The 27,442-nt window shown below is 36.9% G+C and overlaps 1 protein-coding gene across 3 annotated transcripts in view; it reads left to right on the forward strand.

Annotated features, from left to right (window-relative positions):
- The window catches only part of EXOC6B (exocyst complex component 6B), a 604,005-nt gene that overhangs the window by 78,913 nt on the left and 497,650 nt on the right, over window positions 1–27,442 (forward strand). For all 3 annotated transcript variants that reach the window (XR_014315086.1, XM_082744029.1, XM_082744030.1), the window contains exons 2-5: window positions 3,817–3,982; window positions 11,251–11,298; window positions 13,625–13,715; window positions 13,827–13,872. Coding sequence is in view for 2 of the 3 variants with exons in the window: in XM_082744029.1 (XP_082600155.1) it covers window positions 3,817–3,982; window positions 11,251–11,298; window positions 13,625–13,715; window positions 13,827–13,872 (351 nt within the window). In the remaining variant the exon portion in view is untranslated. The remainder of the gene's footprint in view (window positions 1–3,816; window positions 3,983–11,250; window positions 11,299–13,624; window positions 13,716–13,826; window positions 13,873–27,442) is intronic.

A 27,442-nucleotide genomic window follows, 5' to 3' on the forward strand; every position in this document is an offset into this window, starting at 1 on the left:
TGGGCAATTTGAAAAAAAAAAAACAAAAAACTTTTAAATCAGTGATTTTTTTAACTTCTTTGATAACCAGATGAAAACTATGGATCAGTTTCCCTTACAAGTACATATATGTACTTCTCCCTATATATACGTTAAATCTGGAAATTGTGGATTTCTTGATATGTAACCCTGAAACACAAGTTTATTACATATATTCCCAACACCCTTGTTTTAAATATGTGGGTTTTACATTTATTCTAACTTCTTAAACACTCAAGATCCTCAAAGGATTTGCTAAAACCCTTTGATGTTATTCAACATTATTATAATTAAAGAGAATAGTAGAATCTTAAAGGCCCTAAGATAGGAGAAATAGTTAAGGGCTAGTGATAAGGATGGAGAGAATTCACTAAGATGTTTTGAACTACTACCTGTTAACACCTCTCTGTATGATCTGTATGATTTTACAGTTTATTGACTTAAGTTGAAAGTGGAAGATAATTGTAGACACTTAGATGTGGGTTGATACTTAAGAGAGTTTGTAACTGATTGCTTCCTATTTTCTAAATGGGAAAGCTGAGGGTCAGAGAGATTAACTGAGTTGCTTAAAGATTCGTAGCTGGTTAGTTACATTGCTAAAACCAAAGCTATGTAGTTAGGCAACTAAAATCCACCTTTGCTTCCTTTGATTTATATTTTTTTAAAATAGGAAGTTCAAGGAACTAGATTGCTAGGGAGGTATTATTAACATGTTACAAATTTCTTAATTTGGAGATTTTCTTCTATTTGTGTTTTGTGATATTAATATAGGTCTTTGGAAAGGAGAAATGAAGAGAAGTTCTATATAGTAGAAGGAAGTAGGTATGCTACTTAGAAGTATGGTCAAGATATAACTGAATTTGGAACCTGAGAGTTGTCTAATATTGAATACTATCTGCTCATGTCATTTAGATTGATACATTTTCATTGGTTATTGCTTTTCTAAAAGTGGCAAAGAATATTAGTATCTTCACAGGGAAAGCTTTTCCTTTTCTTTGGAAGGGGAAGTTTATGCTTATTTGAGGTTAGTTGAAATGCCAGTGCTAGATTCTGCCCTCCGTCTGTATTTCAGATAGCTCCTTTAGGCAGTTGGTTATTATATAGTGTGTCTTAATTGTCAAAGTGGGTATTGTTTATAATGTATTTGGAGATCTTATTATTTCAAAAGAAGGAGAATGAATCTAGATTGCTGCGGGTTTTCTGAAGTAAGTGATCAGAATTTTTACTGGAAGCCAAATTTGTATATGTATTATCTGTAGTTACTGCTGAGTTTTGGGCAATGGAACTGATCTGCTGAGGAGACTATACAAGATCAGGGTCATGATCTCTAGTACCTGCAAATGATTCTAGCACCCCAAGGTGTTGGTAATGAAAAATGTGTATTTGTTAAACAAATGTCAGATGTCAGAGAGGTTTTAGAGATAATATTAGTCACTCATTTAGTCAACAAATATTTACTTATTTCCTACCACCTGTCTGGCACTGTTGTAGAGGTACCGTGGAGAATATGGCAGACAGAATTCTTGCCCTGGAGCTTATAATCTAATTGGGATGGGTTGCGGGGAGAGATAGGCAACAAACCTGGATGATGAGAATGAGAAAGTTGTTTGAAGATACAGAGGATGAATATTACTAGCATAAGAACTGCAAAAATAAAATTCTTGAGGGAAGAAGAGACTTGAAAAAAAAGTAATTGTAGCTAGAACATTAGAGGACAGAGGGTGGGTGGGAACTAGAGATAAATGAGGTTGGGGAGATACCAGAAGCTAGATTGTATAGGATCTTATAAGCTATGGTAATGGTATGAGATTTTTATTCTTTTGGTGAAGAGAAGCCATTAGAAAGATTTAAGCAGAGGGATAACATCTGAATTATTACCTATAAAATGATCTTTATAGATCATTTTAACTGGTGTGTGGAGGGCGTCTGCATGGAGCTGGGGAGATGGGGAGGTGGAAACTTTCGGGAAACTATTACCTTGTGCCAATGATACAGATTTGGACTAGGTTTTTAGTAGAAATGGTGAGATGCAGTCCACTATTAAGATATGTTTTGGTGATTGAGTTTTAGGATTTATTAATTGTTTGAATGGGGTATGTGATGGAAAAGTGGTGGATTAGGAGTAATTCTTGCATTTGGATTTTGACTTGGCAAACTGGAGAGTGCCCTTAGTTGTGATGAGGTTGGTGAGTGGTAGAGAGATTTGGGGAAGAACAGGTTTGGGAGTGGAGATATTTTGGTGATAGATGTTTTTTAAATTTGAGATAGCTTTTAAAAATCCAGTTGTAATTGTTAAATAGTAGCTGGATATTTGAGAGTCTAGTGCTCATCAAAGTGCTCTGATTTAAAGGTGTAAATTAGGGGCACCTGGGTGGGTTAAGCCGCTGCCTTCAGCTCAGGTCATGATCTCAGGGTCCTGGGATCGAGTCCCACATCGGGCTCTCTGCTCAGCAGGGGGCCTGCTTCCCTTCCTCTCTCTCTGTGATCTCTTCCCTTCCTCTCTCCTACTGTGATCTCTCTCTAAATAAATAAATAAATAAATAAATAAATAAAATCTTAAAAAAAAAAAAGGTGTAAATTAGGAAGTCATTATTATATACATGGTATTTTAAAGCCATGGCATCAGGTGACGTTGCTTGGTAAGACAGCATAGTTAGAAAAGATATGTTGTTTTAGGAATATTTAGAAAGGGACTAGAGGAGGAGGAGCCCAGAAAGGAGACTGAGAAGGCTTGTCTGTGAAAGGATAAAAACCACACTATTGTGGTATCACTGAATTCTAGAGAAAAGATTGTTTCAAGAAGGAAGGTGTATCATATTACAGCAAATGCTGCTATTAGGTGGAGCACGATGAATGTTAACTATTGGGAGGTGAGGAAGCCACAGAAAGGTTTGCTGGAAGGGGAGCAGAGAAATAGGATTGTTAGCTGGAAGGAAATGTGTAGGTAAGGACAGTTTCTTTAAGTCCTGTTTATATGCCCCTGAGAATGACTTAGCAGACTGGGGGGAATGTATGCTGTAGAGGATGGATAAAAGGGAATAACTGAAGGCATCAAGTTTATGAGACAACAAGAAAGATTGACAGATAAGAGCTTGAAACTCTTTTTCCATTGTTACAGGAGTTACTGAGGTAAGAAGGTTGGTTGATTTTAGTGGGAGAAGAAATATCTTTCTGTTTGAAATGTGTCGTCACATCAGCAGCTGAGAGGGAGAGAGGGGATGGACAGTTGAGGAAAGGACAAAGTAAGCTTCTCACACATAGTTATTGAGGTTACAAAGTGATTTTGTGGTGGTGGTGGTCGGGGGGGGGGATAGTTTTAATAGTATTATCTAGCAATATTTATTGAATGCCCAATGTAGATTTGTGCTTATATAGCTAAACAGAGTCAACCCAGCCCAGCTGTGTTTTTCTCCAGCAGCATCAGCTTCTTGGGTATAGTTACGGAGTGATTGGGTAGTGGCTTTATACAAAAGTGAGTTTTTCTAGGGAAGTTTCAGAAAGAAAGTTGCAAAGGAGTTGTAATTCAGTCTTTTCATTTTATGACAATAATTCTGTGATGAGTACTGTCAAATATTTAAGTATTTTTGAATGGATAGGAAGCAAAATTTCTGTTTTCCTAAAAAAAAAAAAATACTCATCTAGAATTGAGTCAATGTTAATATAATTGGATTATTTTGTGCTTAACGTACCTTCAATATGAAATCTCCAAATAAATTCACTTCTGGGTTTGTAATTCTATTTCTCTTTCTTAAAAGTAAATCTGGTGTAATCTTCATGCGATTTTTTTTTTTTTTAAAGGTCTGTCTATGATGGTGAGGAACATGGACGATTCATGGAGAAGCTTGAAACTCGCATCCGCAATCATGACCGGGAAATTGAGAAAATGTGCAACTTTCATTACCAAGGCTTTGTGGACTCGATAACTGAACTGCTGAAAGTGAGAGGGGAAGCTCAGAAACTCAAAGTAAGAAGGCTCCAAGAGGGACTTGTTTCTCTGTTCTGTGCTGGGGTTTTGATTAGCATTAAAGGAGTAGGGAGTTGTATGTTTGTAGTAAAGAAACTAAGGAAGGAATTTGTACTAAAACATAGATAATTGGGATTATTTTAGCTAAAAAGAATACTCTTCTAAGTTAAATTTTATTTTGGATGACTGCATGTGGATTAGAACCAGCAACAGAATCAGTAACTGTTCATTTCAAATAGAAACCCAGTTGATTCTTCATGTCATCCATGTACTTCCTTGCCAGATAAAAGCATCATTGTAGGATGACAGGGTTGTAGGGCATGACATGGTTGTAGAAGTCTTTGCAGCAGAGCAACCAAGGCCACAGGGGGATGGGGGATATCTTCTACCAAAGCATGGAAATTCTTTCTTGATATGACAGATTCGAATTCAGGAAGGAGACCAGCCATATTGGTCCGTTCCCTTATCTTAGATAATTGACTTTTCTTATTGATCTTAAATTTGATAGCTTCACTAAACTCTTCTGTTATTTCTAATAAGTTTTGTGTGGACTTCTTTTGAGTTTTCTATGTAAACACTCTTATGCTCTATAAGTAATAACAACTTTTTTCTTTCTTTCTGGTCCTTATGGCTCTAATTCCTTCCTTCCTTCCTTCCCTCCTTCTTTCCTTCCTCCCTTTCTCCCTCCCTCCTTCCGTCCCGTGTTTTACCTTCCCTACTCCTTTCCCTCCCCCCCTTTTTGCTTTTTTTCTCTTCCTCTTTCTTTCTTTCTTTCTTTCTTTCTTTCTCCCACTCTCTCTCCTTCTTTCTTTTTCTTCTTCTCCTCTTCCTCCTCCTTCTCCTATTGGAATTCGGATTAAAATCCCAAAAGAATTTTCCTGGGGCATGGGGTGAACTTGATAGTGAGTATAAAATTCATAAAAAAAGAATACATTGGTAAGAAAAGTAAAGAACTGATTTTATTGAGAGGGAAAGTGGGTTAGTTAAAGCTACAGTGATTTAAAAGCAAATTTGAGGTGGCTTAGTTGGTCTGACTCTCGATTTCAGCTCAGGTCATCATCTTGGAGTTGTGAGATTGAGCTTAGTGTTGGGCTCTGTGCTCCGAGCAGAGTCTGCTTGGGATTCTCTCTCCCTCTCCCCCTTCCCAGTCTCTAAATTAAGTAAATAAACTCTTGGCATCTGGGTGGCTCAGTCGTTAAGCGTCTGCCTTCGGCTCAGGTCGTGATCACAAGGTCCTGGTATCAAGCCCTGCATCAGGCTCCCCGCCCAGTGGGAAGCCTGCTTCTCCCTCTCCCACTCCTCCTGCTTGTGTTCCCTCTCTTACTGTCTCTCTCTCTCTCCCTATTAAATAAATAAAAGCTTGAAAAAAAGATTTAGTGGCTCAGTGGGTTAGGCCGCTGCCTTCGGCTCAGGTCATGATTTCAGGGTCCTGGGATCGAGTCCTGCATCGGGCTCTCTGCTCAGCCGGGAGCCTGCTTCCTCCTCTCTCTCTGCCTGCCTCTCTGCCTACTTGTGATCTCTCTCTGTCAAATAAATAAGTAAAATCTTAAAAAAAAAAAAAAAAGATTTATAAATAAATAAACTCTTAAAAAAGAGCTAATTTGACTGTAAAACCTAACCTGCATGAAGCTATCAAGCTTTTTAATATGTTTTACTTAATGTAAAATTTTATCTTTTGCTGCACAAATATTAATGTGTTTGATTGCGGGATCTTGTCCTATTGTCCATTGGGTAGGGGTGTTATGTAATATACAGTATGTACCATATCATCTTTACAAAATCTCCAAATTTCTGAAGTCTAAGCACAGTGGGTCCCAAGGTTCCAAATAAGAGTTTATGGAGCTGTACAACAACTGTCCAACATTCTTAAGAAGTATATTATTGCCAGCACAATTAAATCTCTCTTTTGTATCCTTACTTGCTCCCTTTACCCTTTCCTCCCAAAGTAATGATTCTTCTGATTTGTTATTACTGTGTTTAATGCTTAACTACTTTAGTTGAAATTAAATTTAACCTGCTTTTCATTCAGTATACCAACAGTAATCTCAGATGAATGAAACAGTTAAGTGTAAAATGCAAAACCATCCAGGAACTAATAGGAAGTGCAGATGAATGTTTGTATGATTTTGGGAGTGAGGAATACATTTCTAAACAAAATTCCTAAAGCCAGAAAGAAAAAAGTTGGTAGATATGACATTAAAATGAAAGAATCTTTTTTACATATAAGGTAAAGATTAAATATAAATAATAAATAAAAACTATTTAAAGATACATTTGCCGAAATGACTAATATCTGTAACATAGAAAAAAATCTGTATAAATTAAAAGGAAAAATATGAACATTCTAATAAGAAACAAATATATATTGATATACAGTGTATGTAAGAAGAAATACAAGGGAACTCTACAATTTATAAAATTAAAGGAATGGAAGCGTAGTAAAATGCTGCCTAATAAAATGATAGAGATGAGAAAAATGATATTTAAGATTAGAGATATGATACTAGTCAACCAGAGTATGCCTGGTTGGAGTGTAGATTGTTACAACCTTTGAAGAGAGCAATTTTATTTAGGAATACTTAAAACTACACATTGTTTTGAAGACTTACTCTTTTTTTTTTTTTAAGATTTTATTTATTTTGTTTTATGCCCGCAAGGGTTGGGGAGGGGCAAACAGTGGAGGAGAGAGAGAATCTGAAGCAGACTCTGCACTGAGCACAGAGCCCAGTGTGGGGCTTGATTTCTCAACACTGAGATCATGACCCAAGCTGAAACTTAATGGTGGCTGGCTAAGCCACCCACAGTGCCCTAAGACTTATTCTGAGACTATAGATGCATGTGTAAGGGTATTCATATGATTTTTTTAATGTATAAAGCTTTTATTTTATTTTATTCATTTTTTCCTCCCTCTGCCCTCTAATGGGTAAAACTTTAAAATGTCCCTAAAGTCATTTAGTAGAAGATGAGTAAAATAGATCATGATACATTCATTGAAAAGAATAATAAACTACGGTTTATTTTAGAAGGATATCTTACATGAGAAAGTATTAGAAATGTTTTCTTAATGTATAAAGCTGTTAAAAAGTATGAACAATTTGATTATATTTTAAATAAAAAGTGCTGAATTTGGGGGGTGCTGAAATGGACAATTGAGGCTTCAGATGGACAAAAGCATCTGAAATGTTTGAAAGCCAAGGTAGGGGGCTCCTTCCAGGAGCCGTGTATGCTGTTTGTCCTCACGTAGCCATCCCAGCTTTCCATTCTCCCCTCAAGCTGTTCTTTTCTGTGTTACTTGGACGTGTGTATTCCAGACTTCTCCCTCTGCTCCCTGGGCCCCCTGTCCCTGACAGGCGACCCAAAGCCCTGTCTCTGGTTACCGAAGTAGTCACGTGGTAGAGTTCCTTCTTGGCGTACTGTCACTGAACAGTGCCCATATAATGCTCACCAGTTGCTGGTATCCCTTGCTGGTTGGTGCTAGTCTCCTCTTCGTTCTTCCAATCTGTTTCAAGTTGCAGATTCCTTCAAATTACTCAGGTTGCCCCTGAGAGAAAGCATGACAGGGAGGCTACCGGTTCTGGGTGTTTGCTGCAGGCTCCCGCTCATCTCCTCTGAAACGTGAGGGAATCAAGTATAGCAGCACACCCTAGAGTGGGGGTCGGGGGCTGGGAGGGGGGAATTCAGCCTGGGTTAGGAAGCTATGAAAATTAGGGATTCTTGAGCTGTATTAAAGAGTTTAGAAAATGCAAAAGGTTGAACATTAACTACTGTCAGTACTATTTTAACATAACAAGGAAAAGAAACTACACTCTCTAGGATGCCTGCTATTTCTTTTGATTCATAGTTTGTATATTATCTCTGTCCATATTTATATTTTCTGCATCAAGAGAAGTAGCAAGCTAGATAGGCAATATACTTTCTTTTCATTTTTATGTTAAAATACTAATGAAGTGATAATTATCTTCTTATTAGAGGCATTTGTTAGGCTCCTATGGAGTGTTTTAGAACCATTGTTTGCACAAGGTCAAATTGGTGGGTGATAGTATTTTTAATAAAAATTGAAAGAGATAGAACAGAACAGAATGGAAAGCAATAAAGTGTATTACATGTAGTGAGGATGAACACTTTCTTGAGAAGTTTGTTTCGGGTGTGTGTGTGTGTGTGTATGTGTGTGTACACACATGCACGCGTGCCATATACTTTTGTACTGGTTGCAATGTAAAATGTTCTCACAATGAGTTTGAGGGAAAAAAAATATTAGATGTGGTGTCTTTTGTAAGGTAAATAAAGTAGACACTGATTTTGAATTTAGTAGTATTTATGGAAGGTTGAATTTTATGAGCTCTCTAGTTTAGTATTAAACAACTGATTCTTCTTCTTTTTTCTTTTTTAAGATTTTAAAAATTTATTTGACAGACAGAGATCACAAGTAGGAAGAGAGGCAGGTAGAGGGAGTGGTAAGCAGGATCCCTGCTGAGCAGAGAGCTGGATGCTGGGCTCTATCCCAGGACTCTGGGATCATGACGTAAGCTGAAGGCAGATGCTTAACCCAGCACCACCCAGGCGCCCCTAAACAACTAATTATTCTTGAATAAATACTCTGAAGGGGGAGATAGCAGTACATTATTTCAAGGCATGCCACCCCATTTTTATTCACATTACTTAAAAGCTTTTTCTTATAGTAAGCTGATATTAATCCCGTGTTCTAGTAACATCCATTTATTAGTTTAAGTAATAAGCACTATTTTTAGACAGCATCTTTCTTCTAATAGTGCTTAGATATTTGATGGAGAGCTGTTACTTAGGTATGGTGTACAGTGTATAGTGTCTAGGTATAGTAAGTGTAGTGTCTCCAAATGAATATTTCCTCTTTCTTTGGGCTAAGATATCCTTTATTTTCCATTTGTGTGGCTTTGGGTCCTTCTCCAAACATACTCCCATCTAATTGTGTTTCAGTTTGTCAGTAGTCTTCCTGAAACATGACATCTGAATGCAGCTCTCACACTGTGATCTAATAGCCTTACCATTGCACTTATTCTAGACCAAGGATCATCAACCTATATTTTGCAGGCCAAATTCAGCTTGTCTCGTGTTTTTTATCAGTGAAGTTTTATTGGAATGCAGCAATGCCCATTCATCGTAGTTTGTTTCTAGCTGCATTTTTGCTACAGTGGCAGAGTGGAATGGTCGCAAAAGAGGTTATCTACTTAGCCCTTTGCAAAAAGTTTCCTGACCTCTGCTTTAGACAGTGCTTCTGTTGATGTTGTCTTAGGTCAGCATTTGAGCTATGTCACACTCTTCCTTTATACTGAGTTAGCTGTCTAATACCATGTGTTTCACATGTTGTGCTATTAAATAAATAGTAAAGAGGGAATTTGAGGGTTTCTTCTCTTTCTGTTACTTTATAAAGTAAGGTTAGGTTTTGTTTTATCTGTGGAAGGAGGTGCACATGATAATTGGCTCTGAAAACAGTAGTCCAGGTGTAGTATGTAGTTTAGGGCAAAGTTTTCAGACATGTGTTCTTGAAAAACTAGTTTCTTAAGATGATCCTTAATAAGAGGGTATTATGTTAAAAAAAGTCTGGAAACATTGTCATGATATCCCCTTATTGGGTATTGAACACGTAGAATATTATAGGCTTCAAGAAGTCCTGAATAGGGGTGCTTGGGTGGCTCAGTGGATTAAAACCTCTGCCTTCGGCTCAGGTCAGGATCCCAGAATCCTGGGATTGAGCCCTGCATTGGGCTCTCTGCTCAGCAGAGAGCCTGCTTCCTCCTCTCTCTCTGCCTGCCTCTCTGCCTACATGTGATCTCTGTCTGTCAAATAAATAAAATCTTTAAGAAAAAAAAAAAAAGACGTCCTGAATAAACTAACCTGTTGAGTAGACTATTCCATACATATTTGGGATGTGTGTGTGTGTGTGTGTGTGTGCGTGTGCGTGCAGGTGTGCACCTTTGTGTGCATGTGCAGAGTACCTATTAACCAGCATTTCTTTGTGTGCTAAGGGACGTAATAGGAAACACTGGGCTAAGGGAATGCCTTCAAAGTGTAAGGAATGGCAATTATTGGTGGAAGGGTAGAAAGCCTCTATTAAAGTAAGCTTTAGAAGTTAATATTGCTCATGTTTTTTTTTTTTTTTAAAGATTTTATTTATTTATTTGTCAGAGAGAGAGCGAGAGCGAGCACAGGCAGACAGAGTGGAAGGCAGAGGCAGAGGGAGAAGCAGGCTCCCTGCTGAGCAAGGAGCCCGTTGTGGGACTCGATCCCAGGATGCTGGGATCATGACCTGAGCCGAAGGCAGCTGCTTAACCAACTGAGCCACCCAGGCGTCCCAATATTGCTCATGTTTTGATAATATCTGAGCTGCTCAGGAAATTACTGTTTTGTGTACTTAATTTTTTTATATCAGTCAAGTATCTGAAAGTGGATATCAAAAAACTTTGTACTAGTTCCTTTATATTACAAACTCTAGATAAATTTTAAGGCTTGTTTACATAGTTTTGAGTATCTGATGGAGAGATTAATTTAGAAAAATGGGAAAGTGGAAATATTAGGAACTGTTAATAATTAATGATCCAAAAAAATTAAAATAAAAATTTTTTAAGATTTAGTTTAGTATTTATTTGACACAGAGAGAGAGAATAAGCAGGGGTGTGGGGTAGGAGAGGGAGAAGCAGGGTCCTTGCTGGGGGAGCCTGAGTTGGGGTTTCATCCCAGAACCTGTGGTCATGACCTGAGCCAAAGTCAGATGCTTGACCAACTGAGCCACCCAGGTGCCCCAAGATAAAATATTTTCCAAAATTAGGATAATAAATAGGGAAGATTTGGCATGAGTTAAAAACTTCAGTTTATACCCAAGGTTTCCAGTAATACAGTGGTGAGTTGAGGAATAGTATCTATGACAAATTTGTTCTTTGTACACATAATGGAGATGGTGAGATTCTTTGGGTTATTTTTTCCATTTTTTTCTCCTTTCTTTCCAAAATTAAAGTGTGATCTTTAGTTGCTATTGTATCTTAGTTTGGAATATTCTAAGCCGAACACATCATTCACTAAATTTTTCTTTTTGTTGTTCAAAAATCATGCGGTAGAAAACATTAGTAGAAAAGTTGATATAATTTAGACCTGAGAGAATGCCATTAAACCAAGATGTGTTGGAGAACCAAAACTATCTGAGTAACTGAGTTTAGTCTTTTCACTTAAATGTGATCTTACATAGCAGTTGTCTAAATGTTTGTTTTTTATGAATTTAAATTGTCTTTTCTCCACAGAATCAAGTGACGGATACTAATAGAAAACTGCAACATGAGGGAAAGGAAGTAAGACCATTTACCTTTTGAAAAAATCTTTTCTGTTTCCTGTTATTCTCTTTTGATGACTGCATTCTTGATATAGTGGCTTGTAAGACCGTCAGGAGTTTGTTGGAGGATCTTGGACATTAATTGTTGCTTCCCCTAATATTTCTCTGAATTATATGAATATAGCCACTAGAAAACTTGGTGAGGGAAGTTGTAGATTTCTTCACTGTTTTTTTTTTTTTTTTTTTTCCTTTTTTAAAAAAATTGTGTTATGGTAGTCACTATTCAGTATCATTTGTTTTTGATGTAGTTTTCCATGATTCATTTTTGTGTAAAATACCCAGTGCTCCGTGCAATCCGTGCCCTCCTTAATACCTATCACCAGGTGGACCCATTTGCCCATCCCACTCCCCTCTGACACCTTCAGTTTGTTTCCCAGATTCCATAGTCTCTCATGGTTCATTTCCCACTCCAATTGCCCCCCTTCATTTTCCCCTTTCTTCTCCCAATGTCCTCCATGCTATTCCTTATGTTCCACAAATAAGTGAAACCATTTTTTATGATAATTGACTTTCTCTGCTTGACTTATTTCACTTAGCATAATCTCCTCTAGTCCCATCCATGTTGATACAAAAGTTGGGTATTCATCCTTTCTGATGGCTGAGTAATATCCCATTGTGTATATGGACCACATCTTCTTTATCCATTTGTCTGGCGCTTTGCGCAGTTTGGCGATTGTGGTTTGCTGCTATGAACATAGGGGTACAGATGGCCCTTCTTTTCACTACATCTGTTTCTTTGGGGTAAATGCCCAGTAGTGCAATTGCTGGGTCATAAGGTAGCTCTATTTTTAATTTTTTGGGGACCCTCCACACTGTTTTCCATAGTGGCTGCACCAATTTGCATTCCCACCAACTCTTCACTATGTTACTAAATCGTAAGTAGTCATAATACAACCAGTGCTCTTCCCTCTGTCTGGAATGCTCTTTCACCAGTATTCTCCCACTTCAGACTTTGCTCAGATGTTCCCTCCTTAATGAGTTCTTTTATTTGAAATTGCAGACTTACTTTTACCCATGTGTTCTTTTTACTTTTCTTCCTTTATTTTTCTCCACTGCACCTATCATGCTCTACGATTGTATATTTTTAGTTGTATGTTTGTTTTTTGTCTGTCCCCTGCCATTAGAAATTAAGCTCCACGAAATAAGGAAGTTTTGTTTTATTCATTGTCATATTCCCTCTACCTGCCTAAACAGTGACTGGCCCAAAGTGGGTGCTCCATAAATATCTGTTAAAAAAGTGAATCAGTGATTCTATTAATTGATACAATCACCATTTAAACCATCACAGTTTACAAGATTTTTTATACCCTTTTTCTCACTTAATCCTCTTGACAGGCCTGTCACAGAGTCAGGTCAGGTATTATCACTGGTTATTGGTGAGGAAGCTGAAACAGATGATTTGCTAACAGTTACATAGTAATTGGCAAGGCTGGGACTAAAACCCAAGTTTTCTGACTTGCAGTCCATTACTGTTCTCTGTATCATGTACCTTTTTTACCAACTAGTAATTATTTAATGTTTAATTTTAATAATTTTTAAGATTAGCTTTTGATTGTTTTATCAGTGACTTAGAGCAGTTCTCTTTTGCTCTTTTTTCATGGAATCCCGGTAGATAATGTGTTTAGTGTAGGTTTGGGATGAATACTACAATAAGCTTATGTAGATTATTGCTTTTTGAAAGTTTGTCTCACATATTTGAAATTATGCGGAACGCATTTTCTTCCAGTTATACTGTGGTACAACTTCAGATGGAAGCCTTTAAAACAGCTATGGGAAGGAAAATGAATTTTCACTAAACTGGAACTCTTGGAAAAGCCATAACTTCTAAGTGTGTGGTTTATTTGTTAAAATAGAGATTTAGTTGAAGATAATTTTTAAGACTCAAATGAAGCTATATACGGAGGATCGTTTCCCTTGAGTCTAGCATTCATGAAAGAAGCATAGGGTCTTCTCAGAAGATTTGATGAAACCATAAATGTTGAAGAGTCAGAGTAAAGTTTGGAGAGAATCTGCAAATTTTTTCTTTTCTTCTGAATAGCTCCTGGATTTGAGGATTTCATTTCAGCTAGCCTTTTCCAATATAGTATCTATCTTGGGGAGAAAATGGGCAACCACACAGGAATGTTTTACTAGTTGAGAAGGGCAGTTTCTTAGTTCAGTTGGCAGGTCTTTCTATGAAACTGTCTGGGATTTTCTGATGAATTGAACACAGGGTGGAAAAATGTGACTGAAAGCTTTTTATTTACAGCTACTGGCATAATTTGGTTTTTTTTCCTCTTGCCAAGCTGGTAATAGCAATGGAAGAGCTGAAGCAGTGTCGACTACAACAGAGAAATATTTCAGCCACTGTTGATAAGTTAATGCTGTGTCTTCCAGGTGAGGAACTGGAAATGGATTAGAGTTCTTGATGTAGTTCCTTTAGCTTTAGTAAGTTTCTCACTTTCTCTAAATAATGCTTGTGTGCTCTCTTTTCCCTTTTCTTTCAAGTTCTGGAGATGTATAGCAAACTGAGGGACCAGATGAAAACTAAAAGGTAAGATTTTTTTTTTTTTAATTGAACATCTTATCTTGAATTTCTGTTAATTAGGATAGTTTTAAGGTCCATATTTAGCATAACCTATCATGAAATAATTAAGTCCATATAATATCTTCTCTACCCTTTTATATATCTGCTGATTCATCCTGAGACTTATTTACATGCTAGTATGGTATGCTAATATATTTTGTCATGTATTATGTTTAATTAAAAAAAAAAAAAACAACAAACCCACTACTCGTAGTTTGGTTTTTAGAAGACCTGATCTTTCAGGGGTAAAACATAACTTTTAGTGATAGTTGATTTGAGTAACATGCTTTGGTTTAGTATTGTAGTAAAAAAAATAGTTACTGGTTCTGATATAGGGATGAATTAGTCTGGGTTCTTCGCTGAAACAGAATCAGTAGAGTGTGTGTGTTTGTGTCTGTGTGTGTGTGTGTGTGTGTGTGTATAGAGAGAGAGAGAGAGAGAGCGCGAGAGCATGCGCGTGCGCGCAAGAGAGATTACTGGTTTATTGATCTTGGGGAATCGGTTCACATGGTTACAGGGGCTGGCAAGTCCCAAATCTGCAGAATAAGGTGGTAGGATAGGTGTCAGGGAAGAATAAATATTGTACCCTGAGTTTGAAGATGGTGTGCTGGGAGAATTCCTTCTTCCTGGAGGAGTCAGTCTTTTTTCTGTTAAGGTCTTCAACTGATTAAGTGAAGCCCCCCTCAGTTATGGAGAGTAATCTTACTCACTCTAGTCTACTGATTAAGGGTCAAGAGTTTCATCTAAAAAAACACCTTCATAGAAATATCCAGAATAATAATTGACCAAATATTTGAGTACCATGACCTAGCTAAGTTGACACATAAAGTTAATCATCACAGGGGGCAAAGTCAAGATTAAGTTTAGAGGATTACTCTCCTGTGTGTTGTTTTCCTCTGGATTTATTTTGCAGGAAAGAATGTAGTGACTCTTTCACTCTTCTTCCCAAGCTAGAGTCAGCATCCCACCCTCTCTACCGTGGAGTGTACTGCAGTATGACGGGGTGTGTGAAGCTGTGATAAACAAGACATACCTTTCTGGAATGTTGATTTTCACCTAGGTTTTGAGGGAAAAAGTATAGAATTGAAATGTGATATTGAAATAACAATAGAAATATTGTGACTAAAAGCTTTAAATTTTCAAGAATTTTAAAGCCTAAAGCATGAAGCATCAAAATTTTTTGAATTTCTTAGACTCCCTTCTTTTCCCCAAGAGGATATGTTCACATACAAGAACATAGGTAGGACAGTATGAAAAGTTCTGTTCAGTGAGATATGAATAGTATTATTTCCCTGATAACCTTTTAGTGAAATTCTAGAATTACAGAAGTTTACAGTGAAAAAAACCCAACTGTGTACCAAGTTCTCTGAATTAAGATATTAATAGTTCTCCAGTTTTGATTCATATATATGTAAATATATATGAAAATAGATAAACATGTATGGACAGAGAGAGGTAAAGATAGACATTTTTAAAAAAAATTACAGATAAAACTTAAGTCCCTTTCCTCAGCTATATTTCTTTCCCTACTCCTGTAAGGAAACCAGTATCATAAATATGGTGTCTTTCTAGTCCATGTTTTTAATGTCTACAAATCATATATTGTATTGTATTTTTAAAAACATTTACATGGGGCGCCTGGGTGGTTCAGTGGGTCAAGCTGCTGCCTTCGGCTCAGGTCATGATCTCAGGGTCCTGGGATCGAGTCCCGCATCGGGCTCTCTGCTCAGCAGGGAGCCTGCTTCCCTCTCTCTCTCTGCCTGCCTCTCCGACTACTTGTGATTTCTCTCTGTCAAATAAATAAATAAAATCTTTAAAAAAAAATAAAAAAAAATAAAAACATTTACATGAATGGTTCTCAGTCCTTGTATTTTTGAGATTCACTCATTCAACAAAGATGAATGGAGTACTTACTATATGCTGGGCATTGTTCTTGGGGATACAGACAAAAATATCTACTCTTATGGGGCTTACATACTAGTGAAGAGGTTATTTTCCTTATGTGTATAGAACTAGTTCACTTACCTTAATCCTTTATAATAGTCCATTATGTGAATAATTCACATTTCTGCTCTCATTTCTAGTGGTTATCGTAAGTGCTGTCTGTCCGCCAGTTATTTTTAGCTCAACCTTCTTCTGTCTCATAGTAGGATTATATTTCCTGGGCTTCCTTGGGCTGTGTGACTGATAAAATGTGAATTGATAAGATGGCTGATAAGACGTGAACAGAAGTGATGAATATTACTTTGGGGCTTAGAAGTTAATTTCTAGCCCAAGTCCCTCCAGAGTTCTGTTTTCCCTTGGTTATGAGAAATGGTAACTTTCAAGATGTTGGTTGAATCCCTGAGTAATTCTAATGAACAGAACTTTTCTGCCAACATGTTATGGATGTATATAATATGAGTAAGTTATAAATCTTTAAGACACTGAGACTTTTGGGATTGTTGTTACTGTAGGATAACTGTTCTCACTGATACCGTAAAAGACATTTGATGTATTTCCAGTTGTTTCCTGTGCAGAGGTTCAGTAAATATTCTTGTTCATGTCTCTCTTCACACATTCAAAATTTCTTGACAACAGTGCTTTTCAAATGTTGCTATGTATACAAATTACATAGGGATTTGTTAAATGTAGATTCTGGGGAGGCTAGGTGGCTCAGTCATTAGGCGTCTGCCTTCAGCTCAGGTTGTGATCCCAAGGTCCTGGGATCCAACCCTGCATCGCATCAGACTCCCTGCTCAGCGGGAAGCCTGCTTCTCCCTCTCCGCCTCCCCCTGCTTGTGTTCTTTCACTTGCTGCCTCTCTGTGTCAAATAAAAATAAATCTTTAAAAAAAATAAATGTAGCTTCGGATTGGGAGGTCTGGGCTCATTCCTGGGGTTCTTCATTTTCTACCAAGCTCCCAGGTTGTGCCAGTTCTGCTGGCCTAGGGTTTGTACCTAGAAGGAGATCAGCTGGATCAAAGAAAGGATATCCATGCATTCATTCCTGTATTCGACTTGGCATTATTCTCCAAAGTGAATCCAGCCTATCAATATAGACTCCCACTGGCATTTTGTGGAGGTCTGTTACTCTACCTCTAGGTAACATCTGTATTGTGAGACTTTTTGGTCTCAGTCTGACAGTTGTGAAATGATAGATAATTGTTCTATGATTTCACTTCTTCAATTCCTAGTAATACTGGTTTTTGGACATTTGGATTTTCTTTTATATATTTTGTCCATTTTTTTCTTAGGTTGTTTGTTGTTCTTGTTCATTTATAAGGATTCATTAGATACTTTGAATACCTTTTCCTCTTACTAGGAATATCGTGCAAATATTTGCTTTCAATGCATGGCTTATCTATTAACTTTGTAAAGTTAGTACTTTTTGTTATATAGTAGTTGTAAATTTTGTCATCACTTATCTTGTGGTCTTTAAAAAGTTTTATTTTTAAACATTCTCATAAATAAAACTTAGCTATGTGTTTTTCTGAACCCTTAGAAAGTAAGTTGCTGATATGATACCCTGTCATCCCCAAATACTTTGGTGTCATTTTCTACAATAAAGCATTCTTCTTTGCAGCCACAATGCAATAGAGAATAAAAATTAGCATTGATATATTAGTAGCCTCTAACCTCTAACCCTCATACCCAGTTCAGATTTTGCTAATTGTCTCAGTCATGTTCTTTACAGCAAAAGAATCCAGTTAAAAACATGTGTTGCATTTAGTGGTCCTGTCTCTCTATTCTTCTTCAGCCTGGAGCTGTCCTCAGTCTTTCCTTGACTCTCATGACCTTGTCACTTTTGAAGATTACAGGTCAGTTATGTAGAACGCCCCTCAATTTGGGTATGTCTGATATTGCCTCATGATTACATTCATGTTGTATGTCTTTGGCTGGAATATCACAAAAGTGTTGCTGGGTTCTCAGTGTGTCTTACTAGGTCACACATAAATTTGATCTGTCCTGTTAGTGATGATGTTCTCTTTGATTCTTTTCCGTTGTGAAGTTGCTCTTTTTTATATTTGTAATGAAAAATTCTTTGGGGAGGTATTTTATAGTTATATAAATTAATCATTTTTCATCAAATTTTCACTTTAATTTTTTATGTCAGTATGGACTCAAAGTTACTCTTATTTTATTTGATGAGTCATAATTTGTAAATATTATTTATTTTGTGCAGATTATTATTTTTTTTTTAAAGATTTTATTATCTATTTGACACAGAGAGATCACAAGTAGGCAGAGAGGCAGGCAGAGAGAGAGAGAGAGAGAGAGAGAGAGGAGGAAGCAGGCTCCCTGCTGAGCAGAGAGCCTGATGCGGGACTCGATCCCAGGACCCTGAGATCATGACCTGAGCCGAAGGCAGCCCCTTAACCCACTGAGCCACCCAGGTGCCCTGTTGTTCAGATTATTCTGAATGGCACCAGAGTGGCCCCTTCAATCTGGCTTCTGTGTGGTTTTTTTTTTTTTTTTTTCATATGTCCTCATAATTTTTTGTTCTTTTTTACTAACAAAAGGAGAGATTTTTCAGATTTATCTTGTACTTTACTTGCTGCAGTCCTGGAATCAGTGATTTCTCTAAGTAGAGAATGTTATTTAGAAACCAGTATCTCTGTGCTTGGTGTACTCATTACTACTGAGCATCCTGGCTTTCATTACTCTTTTTTTTTAAAGACCTATTTATTTATTTATTTGAGTATGAACGGTGGGAAAGGCAGAGGAAGAGGGAGAAACAGACTTCCCGTTGAGCAGGGAGCCCAGTGAGGGGCTTGATCCCGGGCCCTGGGAACATGACCTGAGCCAAAGGCAGATACTTGGTGGACTGAGTCCCTCAGGCACCCCTCATTACTTGTAAAATATTTACTTACTGGGTTAGTTCTTTTTATGAAACTGATTACCTATTATTGCTATCATTGCAACTCTTTACCTTGCTAACACTATACACTACGTTCCCCCCTGTATTATATCCTCCTTATTCCACTTGGGCTGTAATACTCTGGCATGCTTCTGCCTGAATGTCCTCCTCATTCCTAACTGGCTTCGACATTCCATACCAGGCTACCTTTCAATATGGACATCCTCCTTACTTCACTGGGTCCCTTGCATATCATGCTGGTCTGTTTTCTCCTTCCACCCCCAACTGATATGGATGTTGTCATTTGTTTAGTTCTTCCTTTAATTTTTTCAGCAATGTTTGCAGTTTTCAGTGAATAAGCCTTATGTATCTTTTGTCATATTTATCTTTAAATATTTAATGTTTTTTGATACTTTTTTTAAATGGTATCGATTTTTAAATTTCTTTTCTTTTTAAAAAAGATTTTATTTATTTATTTAACAGAGAGAGAGAGAGAGAGAGAGATCACAAGTAGACAGAGAGGCAGGCAGAGAGAGAGAGGGAGAAGCAGGCTCCCGGCTGAGCAGAGAACCTGATTCAGGGCTTGATTCCAGGACTCTGAGATCATGACCTGAGCTGAAGGCAGAGGCCTAACCCACTGAGCCACCCAGGCGCCCTGAAAGATTTTATTTTTATTTATTTATTTGGCAGAGTGACTGAGAGAGTACAAGCAGAGAGAGCAGAGGGGGAGTGAGAAGCCGACTCCCTGCTGACCTAGGGAGCCCGATGTGGGGCTTGATCCTAGGACCCTGGGATCATGACCTGAGCCCAAGGCAGATGCTTAACCATCTGAGCCATCCAGGCACCCTCGATTTTTAAATTTCAATTTCCAGTTATTTATTACTAATGTACTATTTTATTTTTTGTATGTTTTTCTTTTGCAACCTTCTAAAGTCATTAATTATGGCAGTTTTGGTGGTTTAATCTGTTGAATTTTCTGTGTAGATGGTCATCTTGTCTGCAAATTAAAAGTTATATTTCTTTCTTTACAGTTGGAATGCTTTCTTTTTGGTTTGTCTTTCTTGTCTTACTGAACTGGCTAGAATCTCCTGTACAATGTTGAAAAGAAGTAGTGGCTATCCTTGCCCTGTTCCTGATCTTAGGGGGAAAGCATGTCACCACTAAGTACAATGTTAGGTGTAGTTTTTTTGTATATGCCATTTATTTTTTATTTTATTTTATTTTTTTTAAGATTTTATTTATTTATTTGATAGAGAGAGATCACAAGTAGGCAGAGAGGCAGGCAGAGAGAGAGAGAGGGAAGCAGGCTCCCCGCTGAGCAGAGAGCCCGATACGGGACTTGATCCCAGGACCCTGAGATCATGACCCAAGCAGAAGGCAATGGCTTAACCCACTGAGCCACCCAGGCACCCTGTATATGCCGTTTATAAAGTTGAGGAAATTTCCTTCTATTTCTGGTTGTTGAAAATTTGTACCAGGAATGAACATTGTTTTGTCAAATGTTTTTTCTGTATCAGTTGAATTGATCATATGTTGAGAATTGTTTTTCACTTATTAATATGAATTATATGATTAATTTATTGAATATTAAACTGAACTTGGGTTTGTCTTGTATATCCCCCTGGGGGTCATGCTATATTATCCTTTTTATATGATGCAGTATTTGTTTTGTTAAAAAAATTTGTTTTAAAGATTTTATTTATTTCAGAGAGAGAAAGATCCAGAGTAGGGGTTCGGGTGCTCCACCGAGCGGGGAGCCCAACTCAGGGGTCGATCCCAGGACCCTTAGGATCATGACCTGAGCTGAAGTTAGACTGTAACTGACTGAGCCACCCAGGTGCCCCTGCTTTGTTAAAATTTTGTTGAGGATTTTTGTATCTGTGTTCATGAGGAATATTTATCACAGTGTTATTTTTGTTTGTTTTGGTAATGTCACTGACTTCAGATTAATGCTGGCCTTGTAGAATATAAGGAAATATAAGGAAAGTATTCCCTCTTTAATTTTCTGGAAGTATTTGTATAGCATTGACATTATCCTCCTTAAATATTTGGGTGAATCCAACAGTGAAGCCACTTGGACCAGGAGATCTGTTTGTTTGGTTTTGGTGAGAAGGTTTTTAAGCTACAAATTTAATGAAAAAAAAAAAAATACAGTGCTGTTTGCATTTTATGTTTCTTGAGTAAATTTTGCTTATTTGTGTCTTTCAAGTAATTTGTCATGTCATCAAAGTTGTTGAATTCATTAACAAAAATTGTTCTAGGTACTTCCTTATTATTTCAACATGTGTAAGAGCTATAGTAATGCTTTTTTTCCCCATTACTTATGTTGATAAGTCTGTTCTTTTCTCTTTCTGTCTGATTATTCCAGTTAGAGGTTTATCAGTAATTTTTTCCAAAAAAGCATCTGTAGGTTTTATTGAGTTTTTCCTAATATTTTTGTGTTGTCTATTTTACTGATTTCTGCTATTTAGTGTTTTCTTTCTCTTACTTACTTGGGGTTTAATCTCTTCTTTTCTAGCTTTATAAGGTGGATTTTGGTTCTTTTCTAATGTAGCTATCTGTACATTTTTCTCAGCAGTGTATTAATTGCATCTTACATGTTTTATGATGTGTTTTTTCATTTATCTGAAATATTTTCTAATTTCCTTTTTTATTTTAAAAATTTAATCTGCTTATAATTTAGAAATGGGTCGGATAATTTCCAAATAGTAGAAGATTTCTAGATTTTTAAAAATTGATTTATAATTACAGTTCATTGTGCTTATAAATGTAAATGTATGATTTCAACCTTTTTTACATTTGTGGAGACTTGTCTTATTCTATTTTATTATTATTATTTTTTCACTATGACATGAAAATCCTATTAGTATTGTCACAGAGTTGCATCACAAGAACATGGTTCAGTTGTGCTGAGGCTTGTTTTAATGGTCCAGCATATGGTCTGTTTTGGTGAAAATTTTATGTATGCTTCAAAATTATGTATATTCTGTTTGAGTAGGACATTCTTTAACTGTCATTCAGACATACTTGATTGATAGTGTTGTTCAGGTTTTCTGCATCCTAGTGATTTTTATTTGGCAGTTGCTGACAGGAATGTTGAGATTGTTGGCGATTGTGGATTTGCAAATGTCTATTTTCTGTGCTTTCAGTTCTCACTGTTGTTGTATTATGAAGCTTTCTTACTGGGTTTGTGCACATTTAGCATTGTTTTATCTTCTTGATGAGATGACCTATTTATTATTATGAAAGTTTCCTTTATCTCTAGTAATATTCTTTTTCAAATAGGCATATGTTTTTTGGTATTAATATACCCACTGCTACTTTCTTTTTGTTTTAATTTTTACATTGTCTATTTTTTAAAAAGATTTTATTTATTTATTTTTGAGAGAGAGAGGCAGAGATAGGCAGAGGGAGAAGCAGGCTACTTGGGAGCCTGATGCAGGACTTAATCCCAGGACCCTGGGATCATGACCTGAGCTGAAGGCAGAGGCTTAACCAACTGAGCCATCCAGGCATCTCACATTGTTTATTTTAAAATATCCTTTTTTGTTGAAAATATTTTTACCAGCTTTTTGATATGTAATTCATATAGTACTCAGTTCATCTATTTAAAATGTGTAATCCAGTGGCTTTTAGTGTATTCACAGAGTGTACAACCTTCACTACAATTAACTTTAGAATACTTATGTTCTTTTCAAAAGAAACTCTGAGCCCCTTAGCTGGCACTACCCAATTCTTTCCTGTCTGTCCCCCTGCTCCCTGCACCTTTCCAGCTACTGGGAACTGCTAATGTACTTTGTCTCTGTAGATTTGCCTGTCCTGGTCATTTCATATAAATGGAATCCAACAATGTGTGGTTCTTCTTTTATGTAACACAATGTTGTTAGGGTTCATCCTGTTGTACTTCAGTACTTCAGTACTGAATTTCAGTACTTCATTTTTTTAAATTGCTGAATAATATTCCATCGTATAGATATACCACATTTTATTTATCCATTTATTAGTTGATGAACATTTGAGTTGTTTCTACTTTTTGGCTTTTATGAATAATGCTGCTATGATTTTTTGTTTTTAAGTTTTTTGTGTGGACATATGTTTTTAGTTCTCTTGGCTGCATACCTAGGAGTGGAATCACTGGATCGCATGGTAACTCTATGTTTAATCATTTGAGGAACTGTTAGACTATTTTCCAAAGCAGCTATGCCATTTTACCTTTTACCGTCAGCATATGAAGACTCCCAATTTCTGCAAATTCTAGTCAGTACTTATTATTGTCAGGTTTGTTTGTTTGTTTGTTTGTTTTTCTTTTTTGATTATGACCATCTTGGTAAGTGTGACATAGTATCTTATTATGCACCTCTGTTTCTGAAAAATATTTTTGACTAGTACTAGAAGTTCTAGCAACAGCAATCAGACAACAAAAAGCAATAAAAAGTATTCAGATTGACAAAGTAGAAGTCAAACTCTCTCTCTTCGCAGATGACATGATACTTTATATGGAAAGCCCAAAAGACTTCACCTTTAAACTACTAGAACTCATACAGCAATTCAGTAATGTGGCAGGATACAAATCAATGTACCAACAATAGTTGCTCTTTTATACACTAACAATGAAAATATAGAAAGGGAAATTAGAGAATTGATTAAATTTACTATAGCACCAGGAACCACAAGGCAACTGGGAATAAACCTAACCAAAGAGGTAAAGGATCTGTACTCAAGGAACTATGGAACACTCATGAAAGAAATTGAAGAAGACACAAAAAGATGGAAGAGCACTCCATGCTCATGGATCAGAATAATAAACATTGTTAAAATGTCTATACTGCCTAGAGCCATCTATACTTTCAGTGCCATCCCGATCAAAATTCCACCGGCATTTTTCAAAGAGCTGGAACAAATAATCCTAAAATTTGTATGGAATCAGAAGAGACCCTGAATTGCTAAGGAAATGTTGAAAAAGAAAAACAAAACTGGGGGCATCATGTTGACTGATTTCAAGCTTTACTACAAAACTGTGATCACCAAGACAGCATGGTACTGGCACAAAAACAGACACATAGATCAGTGGAACAGAACAGAGAGCCCAGATATGGATCCTCAACTCTATGGTCAAATAATCTTCGACAAAGCAGGAACAAATATACAGTGGAAAAATGACAGTCTCTTCAATAAATAGTGCTGGGAAAATTGGACAGCTATGTAGAGAAGAATGAAATGTGACCTTTCTCTTACACCATACACAAAGATAAACTGGAAATGGATAAAAGACCTCAATGTGAGGCAGGAATCCATCAGAATCCTAGAGGAGAACCTAGGCAGTAACCTCTTTGACTTCGGGCACAGCAACTTCTTTCAAGATACATCTCCAAAGGCAAAGGAAACAAAAGCAAAAAGAACTTTTGGGACTTCATCAAGATCAAAAGCTTCTGCACAGCAAAGGAGACAGTCAACAAAACAAAAAGGCAACTCATGGAATGGGAGAAGATATTCACAGATGACACTACAGACAAAGGGCTGATATCCAAGATCTATAAAGAACTCAAACTCAACACACACAAAACAGATAAAACAGATAAAATGTCAAAAAATGGGCAGAAGACTTGAGCAGGCACTTCTCCAAAGAAGACATACAAATGGTTAACAGACACATGAGAAAATGTTCATCATTATTAGCCATCAGGGAGATTCAAATCAAAACCACATTGAGATACCATCTTACCCCAGTTAGAATGGCCAAAATTAACAAGATAGTAAATAACAAGTGTTGGAGACGATGTAGAGAAAAGGGAACCCTCTTACACTATTGGTGGGAATGCAAGTTGGTGTAGCCACTTTGGAAAACAGTGTGGCGATTCCTTAAGAAAGTAAAAATAGAGCTACCCTATGACTCTGCAATTACACTACTGGGTATTTACCCCAAAGATACAGATGTAGTGAAAAGAAGGGTGATCTGTACCCCAATGTTCATAGCAGCAGTAGCCACAGTTGCCAAACTATGGAATGAACCAAGATGCCTTTCAGCAGATGAATGGATAAAGAAGATATGGTCCATATATACAATGGAGTATTATGCCTCCATCAGAAAGGATGAATGCCCAACTTTTGTATCAACATGGACGGGACTGGAGGACATTATGCTGAGTGAAATAGATCAAGCAGAGAGTCAATTATCATATGATTTCACTTACTTGTGGGGCATAAGGAATAGACACAGAGGACATTGGGAGATGGAGAGGAGAAGTGAGTTGGGGGAAATCAGAAGGGGAGACAAATGGTGAGAGACTGTAGACTCTAAGAAACAAACTGAGGGTTTTGGAGGGGAAGGGGATGAGGGGTTGGGTGAGCCTGGTGGTGGGTATTAAGGAGGGCACGTATTGCATGGAGCACTGAGTGTAGTGCATAAACAATGAATTTTGGAACACTGAAAAAAAATAAAATAAAATTTAAAGAAAAAAATAAAAGAAAAATATTTTTGAAGGGTATACAATTCTAGGTTTACAGATTTATTAGTTAAGACATTATTTCGGGGCACCTGCGTGGCTCAGTTGGTTAAGCGACTGCCTTCAACTCAGGTCATGATCCTGGGATTGAGTCCCACATCAGGCTCCCAGCTCCACGGGGAGTCTGCTTCTCCCTCTGACCTCCCCTCTCATGCTCTCTCACTCTGTCTCTCTCTCAAATAAATAAAATAAAAGACATTATTTCTTTGTCTTCTCATTTATGTATATTCTGAGGGAGGGGTATGTGTTTTTTGTCACTTGTATTTAATGTGTCTTCTTCAGCTGTTCTAAAGCTTTTGTCTGTATCATTTGTTCTTAGCAATTTGATTTTGATGCTTGTTGCTATATGTATGTGTGTGTACATGTGTGTATGTGTGAATTTATCCTGCTTGTCGTTTATTTAGCTTCTTGGATTTGTAGCTTTACAGTTTTGTAAACCCTGGAAAGTTCAGGTACTTGTTTTCCAAACATTTTTTTCTGTCCTTTTCCCATCCTCATTCTAGGACTTCAATTACATGTTATGTTGAACAACTTCATGTAATTCCCCAGGTGACTTGAGGATCTGTTCTTTTATTTTGCCCCAGTCTTTTTTCTGTTCGTGCTTTATATTTGATAGATTTTATTTCTGTGCTCAAGTGCACTGATCTCTCTTTTTTGTACTGTCTTATCTTCTTTTAATCTTATCTGGTGAATTTTCATTTCAGGTAATATATTATTCATCTTTTAGAGTTCCATTTGATTTTTAAAAATGTTTAATTTCTTGTTATTTTTGTGTCTTTTTAAAAATACATGTATATGGCTATGATATTTCTTGTCATGTACTTCTTCGATAGTTCTGTCACTTCTGACATTTTTGGATTTCTGTTTGCAGACTGACTTGATTTTTCCTAGTTATAGGTCAATTTTGTTGGTTCTTACCATGTTTAGTAATTTTGATTAGATAATGGACATTATCTTATGTTGGTGAGTGTGGATTTTGGAGGGTTGTTTTTTTCTTAAAGAGTATTGCTCTTTGTTTTGGCAAATAGTTGTTTGCGGATCTGTTTGATCTCATCAAACCCCATTTTTATTTATTTATCTGTTTATTTATTTAGACAGGGAGGAGTGCAAAGGGAGAAAGAGAGAGAGAATCTTAAGCAGGCTCCATGCCCAGTGTGGAGCCTGACACAGGGCTCAATCTCACAACCCTGAGACCATGACCTGAGCTGAAATCAAGAGTCAGACACTTAACTCACTGGGCCACCCAAGCACCCCAAATCCCATTTTATATTTTTGCTAGCTGCACCTTCATTCCAGGAGTAGTTCAGAGTAGTATTCATCTACTCTGAGTAACTCAGGAACCCCAGAGATTTTTCATCAAGGTTTTTCTGCATTGTCTGAGCTTGTGAAGTTTTTATCATATATCTTCCTTGTGTCTGTACAACCTCAAGTTGTGTCAAGTTTTCCTGGACTTCTATCTCTGACTCTAACTCCGCTAAGCTGCTGGGCTGTGTTTGGGTTTTCTCTGACTATGCCCATGATCTAGAAATCACACTCAGGTAGGTAACCTGGGTAATTTATTAAAACTGAAACTCATCTTTTTTGTTTCCCTTTTTTCAGAGACCACTGAATGTCCACTATCCAAGTCAGTTTTTCTGCTTTTTAAGATTGGGAGTTTGTGTCTTGTTTCTTGTTTGTTACTCCTTCATGGATGGATGCCTAGTTTTTTTTGTTTGTTTTGTTGTTTTTGTTTTTTAGCTATAAATAGTGTTAATACTATGAGGTTCTGTGCTCCCTAAGGAAAGATATCTGACCATCTTTCTACCTGTAACACATAGAAAGGATAAGTATTTGTTTATGGTGCCTGTGGTGAAAGCTTTTATTCATATTCTTATCATACTTCGAATTTATAAAAATTTCTCATGAATAGTTGTGATCTGCTTTAAAAGATCATTTATTAGAATTTTAAAAATTATTATTGTGAAGGAGTTCCATACCATGGCAAGAAAGGACCATAATTTAATTTGCCATAATTTAATTTAATTAACATTCTCTTCTCACATAGCATTCAACTATGTCTAAGTTATTCTGACTTTAGGATTACTTAAATGTCTTTTCCTTCCTTCTTCTTTTATATTCCCTGCTTTGGTTTCATTTACTTTTTTTCTGCTCCCGTTTCTATTACGGAGTGTAATGAGGAGGACATGCATGCAAGTG

The sequence above is a fragment of the Mustela nivalis genome, assembly GCF_964662115.1.
Source record: "Mustela nivalis genome assembly, chromosome: 8".
Taxonomy (NCBI): Eukaryota; Metazoa; Chordata; class Mammalia; order Carnivora; family Mustelidae; genus Mustela; species Mustela nivalis.